The sequence below is a fragment of the Argentina silus genome, assembly GCF_951799395.1.
Source record: "Argentina silus genome assembly, chromosome: X".
Classification (NCBI taxonomy): Eukaryota; Metazoa; Chordata; class Actinopteri; order Argentiniformes; family Argentinidae; genus Argentina; species Argentina silus.
In genome coordinates this window covers 16,693,965-16,717,173 of record NC_139653.1, presented here as the reverse complement: position 1 = coordinate 16,717,173, position 23,209 = coordinate 16,693,965, and the positions used below count along the sequence as shown (strand labels likewise).

General features: G+C 42.9%; 1 protein-coding gene across 7 annotated transcripts in view; it reads left to right on the top strand.

The window, feature by feature from the left end:
* The window catches only part of LOC310822746 (neurobeachin), a gene marked incomplete at its 5' end in the record, with an annotated part of 231,677 nt that overhangs the window by 113,098 nt on the left and 95,370 nt on the right, over positions 1 to 23,209 (top strand). For 3 of the 7 annotated variants that reach the window (XM_083695214.1, XM_083695213.1, XM_083695212.1), the window contains 7 exons: positions 3,648 to 3,802; positions 5,723 to 5,849; positions 7,730 to 7,857; positions 11,646 to 11,707; positions 15,726 to 15,790; positions 17,450 to 17,558; positions 20,951 to 21,117. In XM_083695214.1, the coding sequence (XP_083551340.1) occupies positions 3,648 to 3,802; positions 5,723 to 5,849; positions 7,730 to 7,857; positions 11,646 to 11,707; positions 15,726 to 15,790; positions 17,450 to 17,558; positions 20,951 to 21,117 (813 nt within the window). Of the gene's footprint in view, positions 1 to 3,647; positions 3,803 to 5,722; positions 5,850 to 6,730; positions 6,851 to 7,729; positions 7,864 to 11,645; positions 11,708 to 15,725; positions 15,791 to 17,449; positions 17,559 to 20,950; positions 21,118 to 23,209 lie in introns of all 7 variants that reach the window. The other 4 variants (XM_083695209.1, XM_083695208.1, XM_083695210.1 and 1 more) reach the window with 4 other exon arrangements.

Below are 23,209 nucleotides of genomic sequence, written 5' to 3'. Positions count from 1 at the left end.
ACACATCATTCATTTCAGACCACTTGCACTGTATTCATCCCCCATGGCAAAGAATTTGTGTGTTTGAAAAGATCTCAAAAGCACTGCGGCGCTGCAATTGTTTATTTACATTCCAAGAGTAGATAAGACCTCACAGTAATCTGTCTAGATTTAAGAGTTTGTAAACTTGCCCTTGACAGTATTTCAAGCTTGAGCTCCCTTGATTCTTATCTTTTACAGTTGATGAAGTTTTGAAAGTTCAATTCCTCCCAAAAGGAAATTTAAGTAGACTTCAACTGGACAAACAAAAACTCTCAACCCTGTACAAAAAGGCCCCATTGGCCCTGTGTGTCCTCTGTGTGTGAGTGTGATTGGTGGGGGGGTCTGCAGGAGTGTCTGTGTCTGTGTCTGTGTCTGTGTCTGTGTCTGTGTCTGTGTGTGTGTGTGTGTGTGTGTGTGTGTGTGTGTGTGTGTGTGTGTGTGTGTGTGTGTGTGTGTGTGTGTGTGTGTGTGTGTGTGTGTGTGTGTGTGTGTGTGTGTGTGTGTGTGTTCAGTCTGGGCCCTAGAAAGAAGGTGGAGGAGGAACAATAGGCCTTTCCCTCTCTGTAATGTATGCTACTGCTGCACCATCGCTCCATGAGCCGAGGTGAGGCTGATGAATAGGGGAGGTGGAGATGGAGGAGGAGATGGAGGAGGGGGGAGCGCAGCACGGGGGTCTCCAGGGCATTGATGACAGATTAAACAGAAGCGGCCTCACGCCACACTGCGGCCCGGCCTGTCGCCCTCACTGCTCACACCCATAATGGGAGATGGCAGCCTGAAATTAGTCGCCACAGCAAAGTGTATTATTTTTGAAATGCTTTCACACAGACCATCCACGCCATACATACAACTTTGTCTCATGCTTTAATGTCATCCCCGAGCCTCAATTTGCTGTGTCTAATTGTTTGCCACCTGCCAGCGAAATGAGCTGCCAGTCGTAGACAGGGCCTTTCGATTGTCTGTCAGGTCTGTGATAGATTGGGAGTGACAACATCAAAAAAGAAGAAAAAAAAGGCCTCAAAGTCGGTACCAGAGGGCTGACTCCCCTGGCCCCCGCTATCTGAGACTTTCACATAGGTGGATTTTTCAATTAGTCTTCAATACCCAGTGTTCAGTCTGTGCAGATGACTGTTGTATGAGAAATCTGAATACACCTTCGTTCCCCCTTGGTAGTACAGTTTCCTGACAATGTCACAAAGATGTCATTTGACACTGTATGTGTGATTATTTGTAATAAAAGACAACTGCTTTAATATGTTTGGATTTAATTGGATTTATGATTGGAAGCTAAGTATATTTTCACTTTATCTATTTCTGTATTCATGAATAAAAGGCACTAACACTAGATTCTGTATGTGGTATCATAAAGGAAACATTTCTTTGGTTATACTTACACTGTCATCTCCTACAGCCTTGGAGTCCATTAATATTCATCCCAAGATTAATCCTCACTTTATTCACCACAACTCAATTAAGACAATCCTTTTAATAAAATATGTGTTAGATAATCTATACATAATTCATGAGCACTCAGCTAATACATTATTCATAAAATTGATCATATTTTATCAACATCCTGTACATCTAGTTTTGCCCTAACCATGTCAAAGCAGCATCGGAGGGTTATACTGGATGATATGAACAAGAAATAACGTTGGGAAATAAATTAAATCTATAAGCAGTGTTCAGCTCCAAACATGCCAGTGATGTGCTGATATCTGTCAATGAGATCTGCTAGACCAAAGCAGTGCAGAGATCTAATGAATAAATGATGCTGTCATCAGAGTTCTTCAGAGCAGAGGGATATCTCTTGAGATATTTAATATTCCAATAAGTAGCACACTGGCATGTCTCTCTCTCTCTCTCTCTCTCTCTCTCTCTCTCTCTCTCTCACACACACACACACACACACACACACACACACACACACACTCTCTCTCTCTCTCTCTCTCTCTCTCTCTCTCTCTCTCTCTCTTTCTCTCCCTCTGTGTATTAGAGGTAGAAGAAGAGTTAATTTTGATTGATAAAGAATTAATCTAAAAAAATAAAATAAAAAAAAGTCTCAAATACTGTGGTATGCTTTGTGGGTTTTACCTAAAGACTGTCCCTTTTATGTGGTCTTCAGCCATAACATCTGTTGGTGAAATGGGAATTCCTAAGAAGAAGCTTATTGAAAGACTACACCTTCAGAGGTGTTTTATATCTGCTATGGTAGATAACAGATCATAGCTGAGTTGTTTCCCTCTCAACAGCATTGTGGTGAAGAAAAATGGAAAAAGACAGTTATTCCCACCCTCAGGATATTTCATTGTATCTTGTCTTTCTGCTGTTGGAGGGTGCGTGATAGCAGGTATGAACAGTTTGACCCTGTTATACATCTCTGTGTAGTTGTTTTGATAACTGTTCTAAGCTCTGTGTTCTTCCTGAGGATTTGACTCGCATGAAAGCAAGCTTAGTGTGTGACAGAACAGAGAGCCCTGGCCTGTCACACAGACTTACCACAGGAGACAGGGGACACTATCTGGCATCTTCACAAACCCCAGAGCCAGTGGCAGTCCCGATAAGAGGAATCCTTCCCTCTATTTCCTGCTGTGGGGCTCTAAAAGGGCTCTGTGGGCTGTATCAGCTCTAATCCTTGTCCAATCAGAGTGCATGCAGAGATGGTCTGTTGGGCTCAATGTAGCGTCTGTGCTCTCCAGGGGAAACATGGGAAGGTCACAAGTTTAACTCCCATCTCCAGACCCTAGTGGCTTCTTTTATAGATTTCATTACTGTGCCCCCCTCTCTCTCCTGCCACCATGTGATGTGTTTTCTAAATATAGTTTCTATAAATAAGAGGGAAAACCAGAAGCATATTTTTGGCTCTCTTTTAATAAGTTAATGTGTGTGTTATTCATGCCTGCACTGTCGTTGTGTTGTATGTGTGTGTAGCACAGAGGAGGCCCTGGATCTGGTGCTCTGTGATCCGTACACTTCTGATGTGACGCAGTAGCAGCAAGGATGTGTGACAATGCCGTCCAACCAGACGCTCCTGGAGAATCTGTCATTAGGGTTTTGGTTGTTTGACAACTCGTCAGGGCAGAACAGAGCGGAGTGGAGTGCAGGAGAAAGCAGTGGTGATGGCAGCAGACCCAGGGAAAAATAGCTCCACTATGGCAACTGGTTGGCCACCGGTCCTCTGGTTTATTTGCTCTGGCCTCACAGAGACTGAAATGGACAAAGAGTGTGTGTGTGTGTGTGTGTGTGTGTGTGTGTGTGTGTGTGTGTGTGTGTGTGTGTGTGTATATGCGCATGCTTGTGTGCGTGTTTGCGGTGATGGAACTACAGGGCAGGATGTTTACCTTTCCTAAAGGCCTGAGTGAAGTCTGGGCATTCTCACACTGGCAGAGCCTGGCTGACATCACTCCTAGTCTCCGTGGGTTGACAAGCCACACTGAATGTTTCTCAATCACAAGCATCACAGTTAATAATGTTCCACATACACATAGATCACAGAAGAAGGACATATCTGTCTCCTGATCATTTTCTTTGTCTGATTGTGTGTTATATTATATTATACCTTATATATATATGCTTGCCCCTAAGCCCCTGTATCTACTTACTGTATATGGGTGTCTGTTTTACAGGAGTGTGGTGGTACCAGTGAAGAAGCCTCCTCCAGGTAGCGTGGCAGTGAACACTGTGGGCAATGCCAGCACCTCCAGTGGCCTGGCAGCAGGGAGTACCCCCAACATCTTCGCTGCAGCCTCAGCCACTCCTAAAAGCATGATCAACACAACTGGTAGATCATGGCACCCAACAAGCTCTCTTAATGGCACTCAGGGGCTCAGTGGCCTACGAGGTCACTTATAATGCACTACTAATGTTCTTGGCCTGTAATGTGGTTTATTTCAAAGAACTGTCGCTCAGTATAGTTTGTCAGGGCTTAATTTGAGTAATTACTGCAAATCTTAATGACCCAGTCTGGAATTTCCGCTTTGATGCTTTTCCAAGAATAGAAGCAGTGGGCCCTCTCAGCTAGATCACAGAGATTTCCTTTTGTGAAGGATCTAATACTTGCCACCAGATGGCTCTCTTTTCTACCATATGGGATAGAGTGTAGTATGTAGCGTCTATACATTAACATGGCTTTGGTATTCCACTGTATATAACCAGGTTTGAGGAAAATGCATTCAATTACGTTCACAAAATAAAACATGTTGATGTTTTATTACCTGTGTCACAGATTTGTTTGTTTCAGCTGAGTAGTGTGTGTTCCAGCCTGTCACACTGCTCCCCCCGGGGCCGTCTGTACTGTACAGTGCTGGTTCCGCCTCAGGGCTCCTGTGGTCATGGAAAAGGCCTCTGAAAGGACCCACTTAATACTGAAACCATTAGGAGCTCAAACACCTATTAAATGTCCTTCATTAAAAATACCCTGCTTCACCCCCAGCCCTTGTGCAGAAATGTCAGAAATGTGTCAGAGTCAAAGTGTGATTTCAGCTAATGCATACTTACTCAGGCCCCATGATATCACTGCCTTTGATTTGAACCTCTCACACACACATACTTCAGGCACAGATACTTCAGGATGACCCATGACACATGCATTTGTTACCAACGTATAGGTACAGTGCCCTCCGTAATTATTGGGACAGTAAAGCATTTTTTCTTCTTTTGACTCTATACTCCAAATGTCTGGACTTGAAATCAAACAATTACTATGAGGTTAAAGTATAGATGCTTAGCTTTTATTTGACGGTATTTGTGTAGATATTGGTTATACTATTTATACATTTTTTATACAAAGTCCCCCTATTTCATGGCACCAAAAGTATTGGGACTATTGCCATGACAGGTGTTTCTGGTTAGTCAAGTGTGTTCTGTCATATCATTTGTGCAGGTATAAGAGAGCTGTCAACAACTCACTCTTATGCAACTGTTCAACAGATCAGGAACACTCTCCAGGAGGTAGGCGTGAATGTGTCAGAGACTACCATCCGCAAAAAACTTTACCAGCAGAACTACAGAGGCTACACTACAAGGTGTAAACCACTAGTTAGCCTCAAAAGGGAAGCTAGGTTACAGATTGCTAAAAAGTACCTAAAAAGCCTGCGGGGTTCTGCAAAAAGGTCTTGTGTATTAGACTGATTGCAACAGGAATGGGTGTTATGGTTTGGGCATGCATGGCTGCCACTAGAATTGGTTAACTTGTTTTAATTGATGATGTAACTTCTGATGGCAGCAGCAGAAAAATAAATTCTGATGTGTCAAGTCTTGTCTGCTTGAGTACAAGCAAATGCTTCCAAACTCATTGGATGGCGCTTCATCATACATCAAGGCAATGACCCCAAACATACTGCATAGATAAGATAACCAGTGTCTGGTGGTGTACTTTGTATACAAATTGTTGTCATTTCCAAATGGTAAAACCAATATGTACACGAATACCCTCAAATAAAAGCTGAGAATCTATACTTTAACCTCATAGTAATTGTTTAATTTTAAACTCAAACTAAACCAAACTAAACAAAGAAAAATGCTTCGCTGTTCCAATAATTACATGGCACTGAATATCTGTGATAGATAGAACACATTTTAGATTAAGTGGTAATAACTGTAAAATAATTAACAAGAAGTTAGTGATGTAGATAGCTGAGACACATGCACAAATGTGTGGTATAAATATATGTTTGTGTTGTTGGCCTTTTATACCCTGTAGGAGCCATAGACTCTGCCTCCTCTTCTTCCACCTCCTCCTCCAGCTTCATCAACGGAGCCACCAGTAAGAATCTGCCCGCCGTACAGACGGTGGCACCGATGCCTGAGGATACAGTGGAGAATATGAGGTAGGCTACCCCCTGTCCCATGGCCATGTCCACCCATCACATCTTGTGTGTGTGTGTACACGTTAGCACATGTGTATATTGTACATAGCTTCATACACTATCCACTGATTGAATGAGCCCCCACATCTCACCACTAGAGGGGGCCTTACTTATGTGTGTATACTGCATATTACTTTTGTATCTGCACTGTTTTGTTTGATATGTATCAAGGGTCACTGTAAGGCATTTTAAGATTTATTTTATTTTAATAATGTGTGTGTGTGTGTGTATGTGTGCGTGTGCATGCGTATGTGCGTGCGTGCGTGTGTGTGTGCGTGTCTGCACGTGTGTGCGTGTGTGTATGGATGGTGCTGTGACCTTGAGCCATCCTCCTCACCTCCTCTAATGGTTTGTGACAGACATCCCCACTCCTGGCCTCCACCTGACTGCTGAGAGCCTGTGTACCCACCCAGCTCTCTCCAGGGCCTCTGCACTTGTCTTTAAACAGCTCAACCCTCCCCCCCTTTCTCTCTACCTCTCTTTCTCTCTGTCCTCCTCCAAAGGAATAGCAAATCAGTTGCCATGGCAGCAGTAACTGACATCACTTACCGTAACCATGAAGTCAATGGATATATCTTGCTGCAGAAAGCGTGTGTGTGATGCCTAACTTGTATTTGAGGAGGGGGAGAAACAGTCCAAGCACATGTGTCTATGGCCATCTGATATAAATAATGACATTTATTACATATAGTCAGCTGCATAGGCATTTCAAACATAAGTCCATGGAAAATACAATCACATCACAGCTCTTTCACACCAGAGCAACCTTATGTCAAAAACCATGAAAGCCACATTGACTCTGACTCTTGTAATTGCTATCTCTGTGCTAATTTGTATTTCAGCACCTTTTGTGAGGTAGACCAGTGTCCACTCTGCCCGGGGCTGACACCACCTGAGCTCAAATCCTTTAGCTCCCTGGCAGGATTCCAGGCAGCCCCCCGAGGTGCAGGCCAGTGTCATAGGCAAGGACGTTTCCATTGGTCACTCAGGCCTCCTGCGGCCTGCTCTCACTCTCTCATCCCCTCAATGTGTTTTCCCAGGGGGCCGCTGGGTGGGCGGCACACTGCCACTAGTGCCTCCTAGGCCAAGCCTCTCTCTCACTCTCTCTCCTTTTGCTTTCTGCTGCTCCTGTCAGCTGGGAACTCAGGCTCCTCTCTTTATGTCATAATATCTATGTCTGTGTGTGTGAACCGGTGGATAAGCTACAGCTACAGGGCAGTATTTCTGCTTTTAGAGGCCTTCTGTTGTATGGTTGCATGTCTCCACTTCACCTGGCTGTAGACAAAGACAGCATAAAGCAGTGCTTTGCTGTGTGTGGGAGATAAGGGACTTCCCACTTCGATGTAAACCAGCTATGCCCCATACACAAAGCTTAGTAACACTTCACAACAAAGGATGCAAAGGACATATTTACCCTATTAGAGACTGCATAAGTATATCATATGAAGTCGTCTGAAAACAACAGACTAATACCCCATCTGCAGGAGTAAGAGCAATCTGCTGTAGTTTTTATCTAGTGTCGTTTGCATCCTCTACAGACGTGTTACATTTTGCACAGGCCAGAGTCAATCAGTCAGCCAGTCAGCACAGCACTGTAGTGCCACTGGTGGAAGGGCCTGACTCTGGGGCAAAGGGGGATGCACTGTACCAGGGAGAGCAGCCCATCCACATCCCAGCCCTGCCACTCTTCAGGGGCACTGCTGTATTTCTCATCCACCCAAACCTATACTAATGTGTTTACTGGTGTTATTCTCCTTCCTGTCTCTTTCCTTCCTTCCTGACATCCTCTCTCTCCCCCCGCCCTTTCTCTCTCCTTGCTGTCTGTCTATTCTCCTTGACAGCATCACCACCAAGCTGGAGAGGGCTCTGGAGAAGGTGGCCCCCCTGTTGAGGGAGATCTTTGTGGATTTTGCTCCCTTTCTGTCTCGTACTCTGCTGGGCAGCCATGGGCAGGAGTTGCTCATAGAAGGTACAGGTGCTGTATAGTGCTTTTTTATTCCTCGAATTGTGTGTGGAGTCCTGTCCTCACCAGTCCACCACTGTCTGTGTCCACTGGCTGCCTCACTGATTGATGCATAGACGGTAGGGATGTGAGAGACACTATGCATGCAGGGGTCTAACTATTGCCTCCACATAAATGCTTCAGAGGATTATCTGTTCATCCAAAAAATATATTTTGAATCACACATATTATTATATCAGCTCTTGCAACCTCTTCCTATCTTTTCTTATCTTACTCATTCACAATATTAAATATTCAACACACAAATCATGTTCACCTCATTCACTTGTTGGCACGTAACTGTACTTGCATCATGCTATATGCGACTCTACATGTCACACTAGAGTGTACAGACACCTTGGCCACTACACTCAAAAATACATTTTAAGATGCTACTGTTCAGAAGTCATGTTGGCATAGGAAAATACCCACACTGATTTCACAGTGAGCATTAAGCAAACCATTCTACTGTTGGAGGAGAACAGTCAAACAAAATTAAATGTAAAGTTCTCATTGGCTTTGGCTGGGATGATGTACTTTAGGAGGAAAGAGGATGTGTGATCTCTTTCCCACAATACACTGCCCTAGGCTCTACAGTAGCTTCATTTCCTGGCAACTGTGTGCAGTTCTCTCCTCAGGTTGGCACTTCCTCCCCACTCAGAGCAGCAGCCCTGTTGGCTTTGGTCCTGCATCACTTGAACACTCCACCACAACCCCGCCACCACCTACGCTGTTTGTGTGTGTGTGTGTGTGTGTGTGTGTGTGTGTGTGTGTGTGTGTGTGTGTGTGCCTCCTTCTTTCCATCCCATAGCCTGAGCCCAAAGTGAAATTATCCCTCTGACTTTGCTCAATGCCAGAGTCTGTTCTGAGACCTGTCTTCCTGCATTGATTTCAGAGGTTTACCCAGTGAATTACAGCAGGCTTGAAGAATGCACTGCTGGAGAAGAAATAGGCAGACTGCTGGCTTCAACACTGTCTTTTTCAGTATAGAATAGGTCAGCATACTGTCTCTAAACAGCACAAAAATCTACTCTTAAATGAATTTACAAATTAACCTCACCTTTGCTCACTTGATGTTATGTTATGATGTTTTGATGAGAAAAAAAACCCTACTTTTTAGTGCCCTTGGCAGGAGTACTTGAACAGGTCATGCAGTTTTCTGCACAACCTTGCAAATAAAATCTTCATTGCACAGATTATGACAGGCACAAATTATGTGAACACCACAGTGTAAGTGGAAGGACAGCCAGTGACCGTTTCCTTCCATGTTGTATGGGCAGGGTGAGTGGATGAGGAAAGAATGAGAGGCTAATAAAGTGCCTGTTCAAAGATATGTTAAGATTAAACAGCGCTAACAAGTTTATACAAACAGGCAGTTTTCACACAAAACATGCATGCACGCATATTTGAAACAGTGTTCTCACGTGTGGCTAGCTACACAAACGTGCTCAGGGGAGTGGAAGGAAAAAACAGGTACTGTGACCTGACAAGTGTGAATATGTGTCTGATCCCTTCACTCAAAGTCTGTCAGGAGACTGGCCAAGCTGACAAATACACAGACTTGAGCTGAACAGAAATCTTATAAACAAGGCTTTAGACAGGACCTTGCTGTTTCTCAACAGTTAGATCGAAAAGCGGTCCAGCTAAAATAAGGAAAACACTGTGCTGAGTAATTTAGCCAGACTAAGCTAACACCATGTATGGATTTGAATGTGTAGGATTAACAGTCCTTTAGTTTAGCAGACTTTATTCTGATCAACCCTGGTCATTTGCTCAGCCCTTGGTCAAGATGAAGGAATAAAGGTTGTTTTCTTCACTCTCTCTTTCCTTTCCACTCAGCCCCTCCCTGGCTCTCAACTGAAATACTGTGCTGTGGTGCAAAGGCGCTCCATTTACTAGTAATTACCAACCATCCATCACCCCTCAGATTACCAGGGGTCACGCCCCCCTGTGCCCCCTCTGATCCCCCCCCCCCATTGCCCTCTCCAGACATGTGGTCACTGCGACAATTAGGCAGAGTGCACCCTGAGCCTTGCACTTGAATTTGAGAGTGAGGCCTGTGTGAACACTGGACTCGTTGTGATGGGCACCTCCCTGCCTCTCCGAGCCCTGAGTGGCCCAGCCCGCCGGCGCACTGCCCCACAATGACACATTCACCCATGCTTTAACCCTGCCCTGTTTGCAGGAAAAAAATTGTGTGGCGTGTTTAAATAGAATGCATTTAGTTTGTCTACCAGTGTAAGACCAGGGTCAGCCAGCCACCTGACTCCTGTGCCAAACAGAGCTGACTTATGGGATAGCCGGTCAATGCTAAAACAAGAGGTCAGCCATGACAGTTTGTTGATAAGAGTGGGGTCACATACATGAGTATTTACAACATCCTCCAACAGTCTCACGTCCATAAATAGGAAGAGGATTTGGAGACTTGACATTACACATAGGAGTGCAATGTGTTAATGACATATTTTACTATTTTTTTGTCTCTGTCCATGCAATGTTCTGAATAGTTGGCACTCATTCAAAACACAAAACAATTGGCAGTTGTGTTCAGGTAAACTCATGATTATCCTTTTTATATCCTACTGCAAGGTCTTACGTCCATATTTCACATCACTGAGATTGCATTTGTCTGTCTCTATATAAAATGTTGACACAAAATCTCTTTTTGTCAACACATGCTGTCCATCACACCCTGTCATCTCTCCTGATTGGAATGTCCTCATGATCTCAACTATGAAACCATGCCAACGGGCCAGCCCTTGCTGCTGCCAGCCCATAATCAGTGTCTTTCTCTCCTCTGGTAATGACTGCACTATTAATCCCTCTCACCTGGAGGTGCAGAATAGCTGATCAGTCACAGCCATTGTTTCTGCAAATGAGCTTTTCACACCTGCTTCTTGTTTCATTAGTCCACTGTCTGCTTCTGAGGGCCAACGTCAGATGGAAATGAGCGCAAACCCTTTGAATGCCTGTCTACATGCCTCCTGTGTGTGTGTGTGTGTGTGTGTGTGTGTGTGTGTGTGTGTGTGTGTGTGTGTGTGTGTGTGTGTGTGTGTGTGTGTGTGTGTGTGTGTGTGTGTGTGTGTGTGTGTGTGTGTGTGTGTGTGTGTGTGTGTGTGTGTGTGTGTGTGTGTGTGTGTGTGTGCGTGCGTGTGTGTGTGTGTCTATATGCACTGTTTTGTGAGTGTGTACTATATATGGGGTCTAGTCAGTCTTAAGTTATCAGAGGTTTCATAGTGACTGCTGTGAAAGCAGCATGATCTGTTGCGCACAGTCAAATTGTGTTTATGTATCAAACACATTATGTATCTACTGTAACTAGAAAATGTGCTTGAAATTTGATTTTAATATGTAAGGAATGTTTATCATACAGTATGTGATGATTGTACATTTATTTTCCCCCCTATAAAGTATTTTTGTATGATAATGTCTATGATCTTTGTTATGATTTTTTCAAATGTTTCCCTTTGTCATAGTTGAATAACATTGACATATTTCGATTGACGTGAGAATTCATGGAAACCTGTACTGCATCTAACCTACATTGAGGAATTAACATTGGTTTGATCTAGTAAGCTAGCTAATGTAAAACATACATTGTCTATGCTCAAATGCCTGGTGTATAAGGTAACACATTCTCTCATTTGGAAAACAAACGTTATTGTACTGTGTACTAGTGTATTATTGTACTGTGTACTAGTGTGCCTTTCCTGCTGTTCTCACACATGTCTGTGCTCTGCCCTCTGCTCCTACAGGTCTGGTGTGTATGAAGTCAAGCACCTCGGTGGTGGAGCTGGTCATGCTGCTTTGCTCTCAGGTGAGCTTTTCCCTTCCTTCTCACACCTCTCTCTCTCTCTCTCTCTCTCTCTCTCTCTCTCTCTTTCTCCCCCTAACACCTCTTATCTCTGCTCTCAGCGCTGGGCTCTAATGAGGATTCTGCTTTTAGCTCCAGCTCACTATGATATGGCAATTTTACAGTATGATATGGCAAATTGGACATGGGCTCTGCAGTGGTCCATGTCACTCATCTTTATATCAATTGAAAGGGCAATTGTGTAAAGGAAGTGGTCTCACAGTACAGAACTTTACTTTTCGATATCTAGCCTGTCTAAATCGGATACCCCACCCCCCTTTCTTTACTGCAAAGTACTCTGAGTGAAGAACATGTCATTTTACTGCACAAACAAACAAATGTCCTTTTCACCATTGTTTTGCTGAATAACATAGCAATTCATAATCTAAAACTTGACATATGCCATTCACATCAAAGTGTATTTCTCTTGTGATTATCATGCCTGCACTCTTATCCTAAACCTGAATCAGCTCCACCTCATGCAAAGCTGCCAGTGACTGATCATCCCAGAACTGGCCTTCTGGATCTCTTGTTAAGCCTCCATCTCAGAAAGGGTCAGAGTCCCAATGTAGCAGTTAGAACAGGAGATATTTAACATACCTTCTGTCAGCCTATCAGTCTTGCGTCGGGAGTCCATAAGGAAGCCATTAGGTGGTGCCTCTCTGTGCATCCAGACTGCAGGGCTGTAGAGCCTTGAGGAGGTGGAATGCCACTCTTAGCTCCACAGTGTCCAGAGTCCAAAGCCCCCTTCAGCAGGGAGCCAGTCAGCTCACATATGCATGCATTTGTTATTAGAGGGCCAAGATTAAGGAGCATTCCTCTACTCACAGAAATGGGCCTTTGAGTAGTGAATCACGCTGTTATAGTCTTTCTTTTGAAGTTTCTGAGGGAACATTCCCTTTTTTGTGCTCTTTTCTGTCCGGAGAGTAGCTGTGTGTCTCTGGGAAGTTGCCTTTTCCTAGCTCCTGGATTTATTGCGGATGGCAGTGTGCTGTTCGGGCTCCCAGTCCATCCCCCCCTTCACATAGTTACTATTACTGCGGCTCCAAGGGTTCCTGCTATTAGAAGCTCCAGGGATGAAACTCAGCCAGAGATATCGATCTGTCGGAGAGGGGATGAAACTGGATCCCTTGGCCAAGTGTCCTCTAGAACCATCAGGACAGAGAAGAGCCAGCCTCACCGACTAACATTAGTAGTGATGATAAGTAGTACAGCTGAGTTAACACACAGTAGCAGGCTGAGTAGACTGTAGAGTGTGTTTTATGATATATGGTAGGTGGGCGATCAGCAGCACCTTACATGCATCTTACTGCCCTGTTGATTTCCTTCTACATACAGCAGAGGACAAGTGTGATTAATGTTAGACAATATTATCACTATAAAATCCATTATCATTCACATCACAGAAGCGGGTTACTACATGTTTGCTAGTATAATCATCAATATTAATATATCATATAAGACCACTGGTATTGCATAGTCAGCCTTCCTGACTTGATCATTATAAAATGCCAACTGACTTCCTTCACGTATCTCAACATTAATAATTTGAGACAGCGGGGAGGGCACTGAGGCGACCTTTGGTCCCTCTCTGTTTTGTGACCTGTCAGTTTTATGAATAAATTAGTACTAATAATCTTGCCTTTCTTATTTATGCATCCTAATCACAGCAGTAATGTGAGGCTGGCCAGGGCTGCAGACAGTGGGTGTCTCTCCTCAGGCTGGGCCTCTGAATGAAAAGGTCAAACGGCTCTGTTTCTTGTAACAGCTTAAACATACAGAGGGGATCTAGAGTGGAGCCATGGAGATTTACTGATGGAAGGCCTCCAGATGTGGAGCGCAGAACAGCACAGATAAAAGCAAAAGCCTGGGCACACTGACAGGTTGGATTGAAATGCCACAAATACTCAGTGCCCTGTTGACGTTTGAGGGTATGAGAGACGATAGGGAGAAAAAAAATTAACTTTTCAAATGAAAAAAAATGTAAAGCAGCATGTTGTTTTTTCTGTTTTGTTTTTTCGTGGAGTAACAGTGGAAAAAAGGTATTTTCATCCAGAGATGGTCTTCTCATCCTCTCTGCACCTCTTAACCTGAATAAATACCCACCATTTTCCAAGGTGTTGGAAATCCCAATGTTACAGCCACAGATTACCATATATGTCAGCTTTTCTAATCTAAGCTCCTGAGAAAACTTCCCATGGCCAGAGGTGCTCTGGGTATGGTCTGCATTTACATGAGGGATCATATTACTTCCTTCTGGAGGTGCACGTCAGGGCCAATTCCCTTCAAATGGGCAACAATTGGGCTTTTCCCAAATCCCTGCAATCACAGTCAACCCCTTGGAGAGCTTGGCTTCCCAGATAGAAAAAGAGGGAAAGAAAATTATCCCTACGATCAAGTCTACCTGCGACTAGATAGCAGACTTGAATAGTTCAGACCTCACCCCCTCCAACCTGTCATTTTCCTGGCATCACACAAGCCCCACATCTGCTTTGATTTCCGTGTTTATTTTTGTCACGTGAGTGCGGTGCAGGCGAACCCTCAGAAGAATGTCTGTACATGATCCTTGTCCAAATCAAGAACAGCTTATTCGAAGCGGATACTGTAGCGGAGAAAGGGTCACAGGGAACATTTGGAGACCAGATGCTCAGCAGTATGTCAGCACCGTCTCCCTGACTTAACGTAACGTGAGGTCGGACTGTGTACTCTAGCGTGACCTGATATGTGTCACACACTGCAACTGTGCACAAACACACACCCATACACAATATAGTCTATGTCAATTAACACTTTGATTGCCGTTTTAGCTTTGATTCAACTGTCATTTTAGTATTACACATTAAACAATGATTTTCTTCTTGGGTTAATCTTTGCATCTTTCAAAACACCAAAAGCACAGTAGAGCACATAAGTGTACTGTATGTACTTGATCATGACAATAATTGAGGTCTCACCCAATGTACAACTAAAATGTTTTTAGAACATTTTCTTAAATATAGAATATCATTCAGATGCCCCAAATGTGTGAATTACCCTGAAGTTAGTTTTATGCCTGACACTTGGCTAGCTTCAAGAACTGTAAACCTTTTTCCTTTAATTTATTCTCTTTTTTCTTCCTCTTTTGAACTGTGGCCTTCTCTGTTTTCCCTTCCATTTGCACCTCAGTGAGTGAACAGGAGAGCTGAAGTTCCCACAGTGAAAGGAGGGCTCCCAAACTGCTTTTTAATCATTTCCAGATTTTGTTGTGAGAGGGGGGAGCATTGGCACTGTGGCCCCAGGCTCAGAGCCCCTGCAGGCGTGCACTGCAGCACTCGATGAGACTCCACAGTCATCTGTCACTGTAAGGGACAGAGGAAATGGCTGTATTTAAGGGAGAGGATACAGTTTCATTCCGCAATTACATCTCTCCTGTGTTTACAGATCTTTTCAAGGAGGAAGAAAGGATGGTCGCACATGCAGTGCAGAGTTTCAGCTTTTTATAGCCATGACTTTTTTTTAAGGATATATGACCTTAATGTTTTCTTTCCTTCTTTGAATCAGCAGCTATTGAATATGCCATGGACATTTGTACTGCAGTTGAAACTGGCAATCTGGGTGGCTGCATGTTTCTCAACATTTAATGTAAAGCTTTTTTATTGTATTAAAGGTCTGTTTTGTTGGATCTTGTACTCATGTACTGTTTCCATTATATGTGTTTTATTTGTTTTGAAATATTGTTCTGATTTGCGAAGCTTTCAGAGAATGTGTTTCCATAATTGTTTTTTTATTCCTATGTTATTGGTACTTTATTGCCTCCTTATGATTTTTGTAAAATTAGCCCATTAATATGCTTTTTATAACCCTAACCCTTTTATAACTCTTACCCTTCTAGTATTGCTAATTAGAATATAATGAGGTCTGTTTTATTTTTATGTCTTAAACTGTTTACAGACAAAAAGCCACAAAGTGTGACTAACAAACCCCCAATTCTTCTGTGTCTCAGGAATGGCAGAACTCCATACAGAAGAATGCTGGCTTGGCTTTTATTGAGCTAATCAATGAAGGAAGGTACGTATCCACCCAAAGTCATACACACGCTCAATGGAGACAATCACAAGGTCGTAGCATTCGTTTAATCATCCCCCTGTTATCTGGAATAGTTCTTGTCTTCTCTATGGCTTCCCTCTAGCTGCTCTAAGCAGGTTGTTTCAAACTGTGGCAGGAGCCTAGATTAGCTGTAAGCCTCCTGCCCCTGTTGTGTGCTCTTTAGGAGGTAAAGGTAAATAAGATTGGCGTGGTTGGTGAAGTAAGAATATCAACACAAGTCTCTCTCTCTCTCTCTCTCTCTCTCTCTCTCTCTCTGAGTGCGGCAGGCTCAGGCAGGGTGTTCTACAGAGATCAGGGGCGGCTCAGCCTGCATGCCCATCTGCTGACCCATCTGTCCAGACCCTCCTACACATGGGCTTCCTCCCCAGCCCTGGCTGTCCCTCAGCCCCCCCCCCCCCCCCCCATCCCCCCACCCGCTGGGCCTGGACAAAGAGTCTTAGTCAGCTGGGCCACATGATGCTGTCCAGGGTGCTGCTGTCAGATCCATCATCTCTCCTAGTCTATCTCAGCACTGTGGCCACCTACTCTGCTTGACCAGCCAGCCTGAGCTACTGTCCTCTAACTCTGCTCTCTCCCCCAGTCCTAATGACCTGCTAACATGGGCAAGGCTCTATCTGTGTCAGAATACAAAGAGATAGCCCAGCATACTCTTAGTTGAGAACACTTCTCTTCCCAAACTTTTACATTTGGAAGCAATGCGTTGGAGAAATCCTTTGCTCCTCTTGTGTGTCACATTATCAACAGCCTCATTTTGCCTCTCTTGAAACACACTAAGGCACCATAATGCATTGTGTGCCTTATTGTTGGTGTATCCCCTCTGCTTAGAGCATTACCAGCCGTGTCTATTCTTCTCACAGTTGACAACCCAGCAGCCATGTGGGGTGTTAGGAGCTGCCCTAGTTCTGAGCAGGAACGTCTAAACGAGAGGAGAGGGGAAATTATATATATTTTTCCTTCCCAAAGACTAAAAATGCAATTGAGTGCTTGTCAACAGTTAAAAGAGGCATGCGCAGCTGATGAATACAGCCCAGGATTACAACCTATTCCTAGAACAGGATGAAAATGATGGTGTGTATCATGCACCACAGAAGAAGAGAGCCCTCTTTAATTAAAACAAAGCAGGCCTAATGGTGTGTAAAATGGCATATAATCTCCACACAATAGCCAGGGTGCTTTCAATTATTTAAAAGATTTAAATTTAAGCGTGGGCGGAGGCCAGGGAGCCTCTGGAGTCAGCCATGTGAGAAGTTGTTCACGGCCGGAGTCGTCAGCAAGATGGGACGTGGGGGGGGAGCTGGTCAGTGGGGAGGGATGCACACCCCATCAAGCCTGCGCCAGACGGGCTTCAGTGCTCTAATGATGCCCACTCCCTCCATAATACTACAGAGAGGCCTGTCACTGACCCACAGGCACTCAGCATAACACAGACAAATGATGTTGATCACACGTCTGCTCTTCCAACTACAGGAACGCTGCAGGACCCTGATACAGTATACTTGCTTTAGCCTGAGCTCAATGCTGTTTGGGTTCTTTAGTCAATAATGCCCTATGTATGTTATATTATATTGTAATGTTTGCTGAGCTGAAGTGTATTTTCTGACTGTCTCTCTACTGCCCCAGGCTCCTGTGCCATGCCATGAAGGACCACATTGTACGTGTTGCCAACGAGGCAGAGTTTATCCTCAACAGACAGCGGGCAGAGGATGTCCACAAGCATGCTGAGTTTGAGGTACATTGTTCTACCCTTCTCTAAGTCTCACGAGGAACTGGAGAGGGGACTAGATAGTACAATAAAGGTGGAACAATTCAGCCTGTGTGGCTCATATAGTATAGACCAAATAAAAGAAGAGCAAAAATTGTCCTAGAAGTACTGTCTTTATGAACAGGATTAGAGTGGGATGGGTGGTGGTATTAATACACTCAACCTACTATCTCACCTAGTAAACTCATGAGCTGGAATTAGTTGAGGAACTCTGAGAGCTGTTATATTACTAATTATACAATGGGTTGATCAAATCAACCATTGTGATTGGCCAAGAAGCATTCCAGCTGTTCCGATATCCATAATATCAGCACTGCTACCTCATCACCTTCACTTGCAAAATGTATAAATACACCATTAACACTCTTCAGGATATTGTAGCTTTTTTTGACAACTTTATTGTAGCTATTTAAAACCCTCAAGCTACTAACAGTGGTCTGGCCAGATCCCAGATGGTACTTTGAGGGTGTCAAAATGTTTTGATATATTATATGCTTCCAATTCTTCATAAATTTGTCAACAAACATGTCCCAACAACTCAAAACCGTTTTATTTGATGTCAAGTATTCATTTGGTATTCAGAAAATTACAAATGCTATAAGCAAGCAAAAAAAAAAAAAGCACACTTTGCCAAATTCAGCCTATGGGAGGTGAACAAATAAACTATTGATTAACATTACATTTTGGCATGTACAACTTGTCAGTCTTGGTAACTTTAGGGTTAAAACGTTTTTTTTTCTTCAATGATGAAAACGTTGCTAGACCAATGGAAGTATTCTGACAATAATGGATCGTTCATGGTTGTTTTTGTCATTCTTATGCTGCTACACTCCTCAAAAACCGAACTGGCTAGTTAGCCAACCGGATAGAGATTTCTTTACTGAGTTGCCATGCCAATCATATTAGACCATGCGTTACAGAACTATCAACCAACCTGCATCCCTAACTACGGTGATATTTCATGCGTTCCAGAACTGTCAATGGCCATGCATCCCTAATTACGGTAATAGTTTTATTAACTACTTTTATAAGCGGAGGGCATAAACCAATAAAAAATATCATGAAAAAACCCCACTAGCACCATTGCTTGTTGTCTGAATTGTTGCTGTCTGTGTAAACCCGTTGTATAAAAGCAATAACACACAATTTGAGCAGGCTAATGAGTGAGGCATTAATCCTCATGGGGCAACACTAGGGCAGGATTATTTAAACAACACAGAGGGTGTGTCGGAAAGGCTGTGATGGTCGACACATCACAGCCGTTCCGATATCCAGGATATAGCACACCCTCTCGTGTGTTATTGCTTAAATAATCCTGCCCTAGTGTCGCCCCATGAGGATTAATGGCTCACTCATTAGCCTGCTCTAAAGGGATTTAATAAATAGACGCAAAATGAGTATGCAAGCAATATTAAATTTTTAAGCCCTCCTCCCCGCTAATTTAACAAAAATCCTCGTGAGACAGTATTTACCCCACATATCAGAACCCAACCCTTTCAGACAAGCAGAAACTCTAATTGAACTTTTTGAATAGCAGTATCAGTTTATCTACATTGACTAGTATATTTGTAGTATATTTTAATCTAATTAATTCTCTTTTAAGTGGGAGCCTTATGATTTTAGAAATATAGGGAGAAGGGGGGTTTTGTAAGTGTTGTAGGAGGAATGCCATGCCACTTTCTGACAGCACAGCATGTACAGCTACTCTCTCTTTCTCTCTCTATCTCTCTCTCTCCCTCTTTGTGTTTGCACATGGAATATGGATCAGTTACTCGGGCCTACTGTATATCGATAATTAACCTTTCTGTAAATTGTTATCTAGAAAAGACTGTTGAGAGAGGGAGGTGACAAAATATTACTAGCAGTAGTGTGACATGTAAACACAAAAGCGCGCACACACACACACACACACACACACGCACACACTCACACACGCACACACTCACACACCCTCCTGCCATCTCTGTTAGCAGCTTATACATGAGAGGAGTGATGAGTTTCTTATCTTGGAGGAGCAGCCATCCTCAGGCAGCTGCTTGAAATACGTTTTTTGAGGATCCTTGACCTGCTAGATAAACTGGAAGAGACGGCTAGATATGTGATGTCACCAGGAAAAGGGGGAAGTGTACCTGGCCTCATCCATTCGGTCTGCCAACTCAAGACAGCGTACACTTTTCATCCAGCACTGCCGATACTTTATTACCCACTCCCAGAGATTGAAGATTCAGGAGGCAGATAAGACATTTTCACAATTAAATTGGTGTCAGGGCGAAGCCTCATATCCTTTTAAATGATAAATAATGTTTGATATTTGTCAGTGTCACATGGTAAAGTGAGATGACAAGCGGAGATTGAGTTATCTACCATTTGAAGAATATGTTGAGGTATAATATCTGACAGAATTCAAATATAAGGCAGGAAATTCAATTAACTTCTAGCTTCTGTTAGCAAATTAGATTCTGAATATCAGGAAGAGATCCCCCCAAGGCGGTAGAGTAAGACAATCTTATTTTAGCAGGGAAGATAAAGTCAGATGCGCTCCTCTAGATTACCTTTAGCTGTCTGGAACGCTGCAAGGATCGCACCGACTCCTCTGAAAATAATTTTAAATCCCACATTAACACACAGTTTTTCTATGTATTTTTATGTGACCCTTTCTATTATAATTCATGCATGTATCAAATATCTCACTTCAACGCATCCTTTACAAACAGTTACATTTTCATTTGGAATTGATCAATAGGTAAAATCATTCATCCTCAATTATTTATAACCTATATTACCCCTATTAAAGAGATAACATTTATGCTTAATGACAGACATTATTATCGTATTATTATTATTTTATTTGTTTAAATGTATAACATTTGCAGATGCCGACTGTGCTTTAATTTCTATGCTGTAACATGTCCCTTGATACAATAGCTAAAATAGATTTAGTCCATTAGCTTCGACAGCACAAAGAATATTCTCTGTGGATCTAGTGAAGTGTTTTCATTTCTCCAGTACAGACACTTAGCGGAGCTACCTGGCAGGAAACCCAGTCTGTCCACAGTTAGGGAATGGCCTACCTTCATGTGTTCAGGATGATTTACTACTCCACTCCAGGGTAGCAGAAATATGTCTCACGGCTGTCTGCTAATATCTTTATACACTTGAGTGTGAAGAATATGACCAGAACCTGTCTTTCTGTGACTTACATCAGATGATATGATGACTTTTTATTTATTTTAGTATTCAACATTTTCTCCACCATAAAATGTGGTGTACTATTTCTCTCAGAATTGTAATGGTTAAAAAAAATTGTCAAAAAAGTTATTTGCAATTTGGGATTTATGGATAACTCTCTTCCTGCCCAGTCCAACTGTGCCCAGTACGCTACAGACAGGAAGGAGGACGAGAAGATGTGTGACCACCTGATCGGTGCTGCCAAGCACAGAGACCATGTGACGGCCAACCAGCTGAAACAGAAGATCCTCAACATCCTCACCAACAAGCATGGTGCCTGGGGGACCTTGGCCCAGAGGTAAGGCCTCCTGCTACTTGGCCATATATTGTAGGCCATGCCCAGGGCCAGGTTGTATAACAGAAATACCACTATTACCTGTGTGCCACTGTCATTTTACCAGGATCCAATAAGGTCAGGCACCAGGTCATAAACTCAATTACAATGGAGAGTGGCTTAATCCTCCTGGGACAGCTGATTGGCTGTTGGTCAGACAGGCCAGGGGTTGGGGGTGGGTTGTCACACACCAGAACACCTGGTGGTGGTTGGAGTCTCCCCCATGGGCCCTGTTAAAACAACGGCCCCTTCGCTCTGCTTCCCACCAGTCTCCTACTAACAGGGGCTCAGCAGAGAAATGTGCTCGAATAGAGCATGATGATTAAGACCGATTTTTTGGTTTAATGGGATCGGAAAAGCTACGGTGGTTGTTATGTAAAAGATAGAAATGGGAGGTCTTACTTGGCTGCTGTTTGGAAAGGTTTCCAAACACACCACCAGTGGCTTCTTGATAGAAATCAGGCTGCCTTAACATCTTAACTGAGCTGTCAATTCCATCCAGAAAAAGTACAGACGCTTGGGAGAAAGTCTGCACAAACCCTGCCATGCTTCCAGAAACCACACTCGCTGATTTGCCCTAACAAATTTACTCTACTCACTGAAACATTAGCTTTGGTTTCTTTATTGAATTTTGAAAATACAATACAGATGGTTAACTATGTTCACTACTCCGTCCATGTTTACCCATGTCAGCGGAAAACACACGTCTTATATATGAGTGTTCTATTTATTTGTCTTATTTTTCATAGTTGCAGTAGTTCCTAAAACATCTGTCCTTCAAATGTCTCATGGGTACAACTACCTTTACTTTGTTTGTCAATTAATTGATTGAGGAGCATTTTAAAAGACTGTTGCTACTACTGCATATGTTGTGGGGTGTGTAGATTTGGTGATTAATTTGGTATCATTCGAAGCCGTGCTTTATTCCCTGATAAAGTAATAGCTACTGTATGTTTTTCCTGTTTACCATAGAGTACGGTAATATCACTGCGCAACACTGGAATTACTGAAATACTGAAATACTTAGGGCATTGTTTTCTTGTCACAATTCTCAGTTTTATTTTGTAACCATTATAAAAAAGCAAGAAGTCACTTGAGTCTATGCTTTATCGTGAATAAAGTGACTCTGCTTCACGTCGGGCCTAACATTGCTGCTCAGTTGTGTCTTTTTCATGATAAAGCACGGCCTCCCGTGCCTTATTGCTTAATTATTCTGTATCAAGAGTAATATGATTTTATTCATGCAGAAAATAGTGGTCCCTAAGTGAAAAATTGATTATCTATTTGTATAATTTACTTGTGTTACCAGTGATCACTCTTCAACCAGATTCAATACATACAGTTTAATACAGTTAATGCATCAAAGAATCTCATTTGGCTGTATCCATGTAGGAGACAGACCATCTTCCCTCTGTTACATCCACCACTCTCTTTGTTCCAGATTGTATGTGCAGTCTGGATTGTATTGTGCAGCAATCTCTTCCTTATTTCTGCCATTTGTGTTTGAGCAATTGTTTTTGGACATATTCTTCAGCATATACTGTATCATGCCATTCTGAGAAATTCATAAAAATAAAAAACATTTAAAAAGCCATAGGGTAAGTACCCTTGACAGTATGTACAAAATTGAATTCAAGGCTACCAAATTTACTTATTCAAATATTTATAGAAACCCTCTCAGAGGCATAGTATTTGCATTTAGACAAAAGGTTATTGAGTGGGGGTGCATTGTAAATGATACCACAAAACTTCCAACAAATTGAAATTTAATGGTAACCTGCTGGAGAAGAAAAATGTTGCAATATGGTCCTGAGCTCAAGGCAGTGTTGCAGTCAAACGGCTTAGTCGTATTCAATGCTACATTAACTTTCCCATTTATGCTGCTCTTGTAGAATATAAAGCCCTTAAGCATTTTGAAGTGGCTGTCTGTTATTTGTGACTGTGTGTGTGTGTGTGTGTGTGTGTGTATATGTGTGCATGCCTAGAGACAGTTGTATGTAATGTATTATAAACAGAACTCCATATATTTTAACAGCTGAATATACAGCTGGTGGCT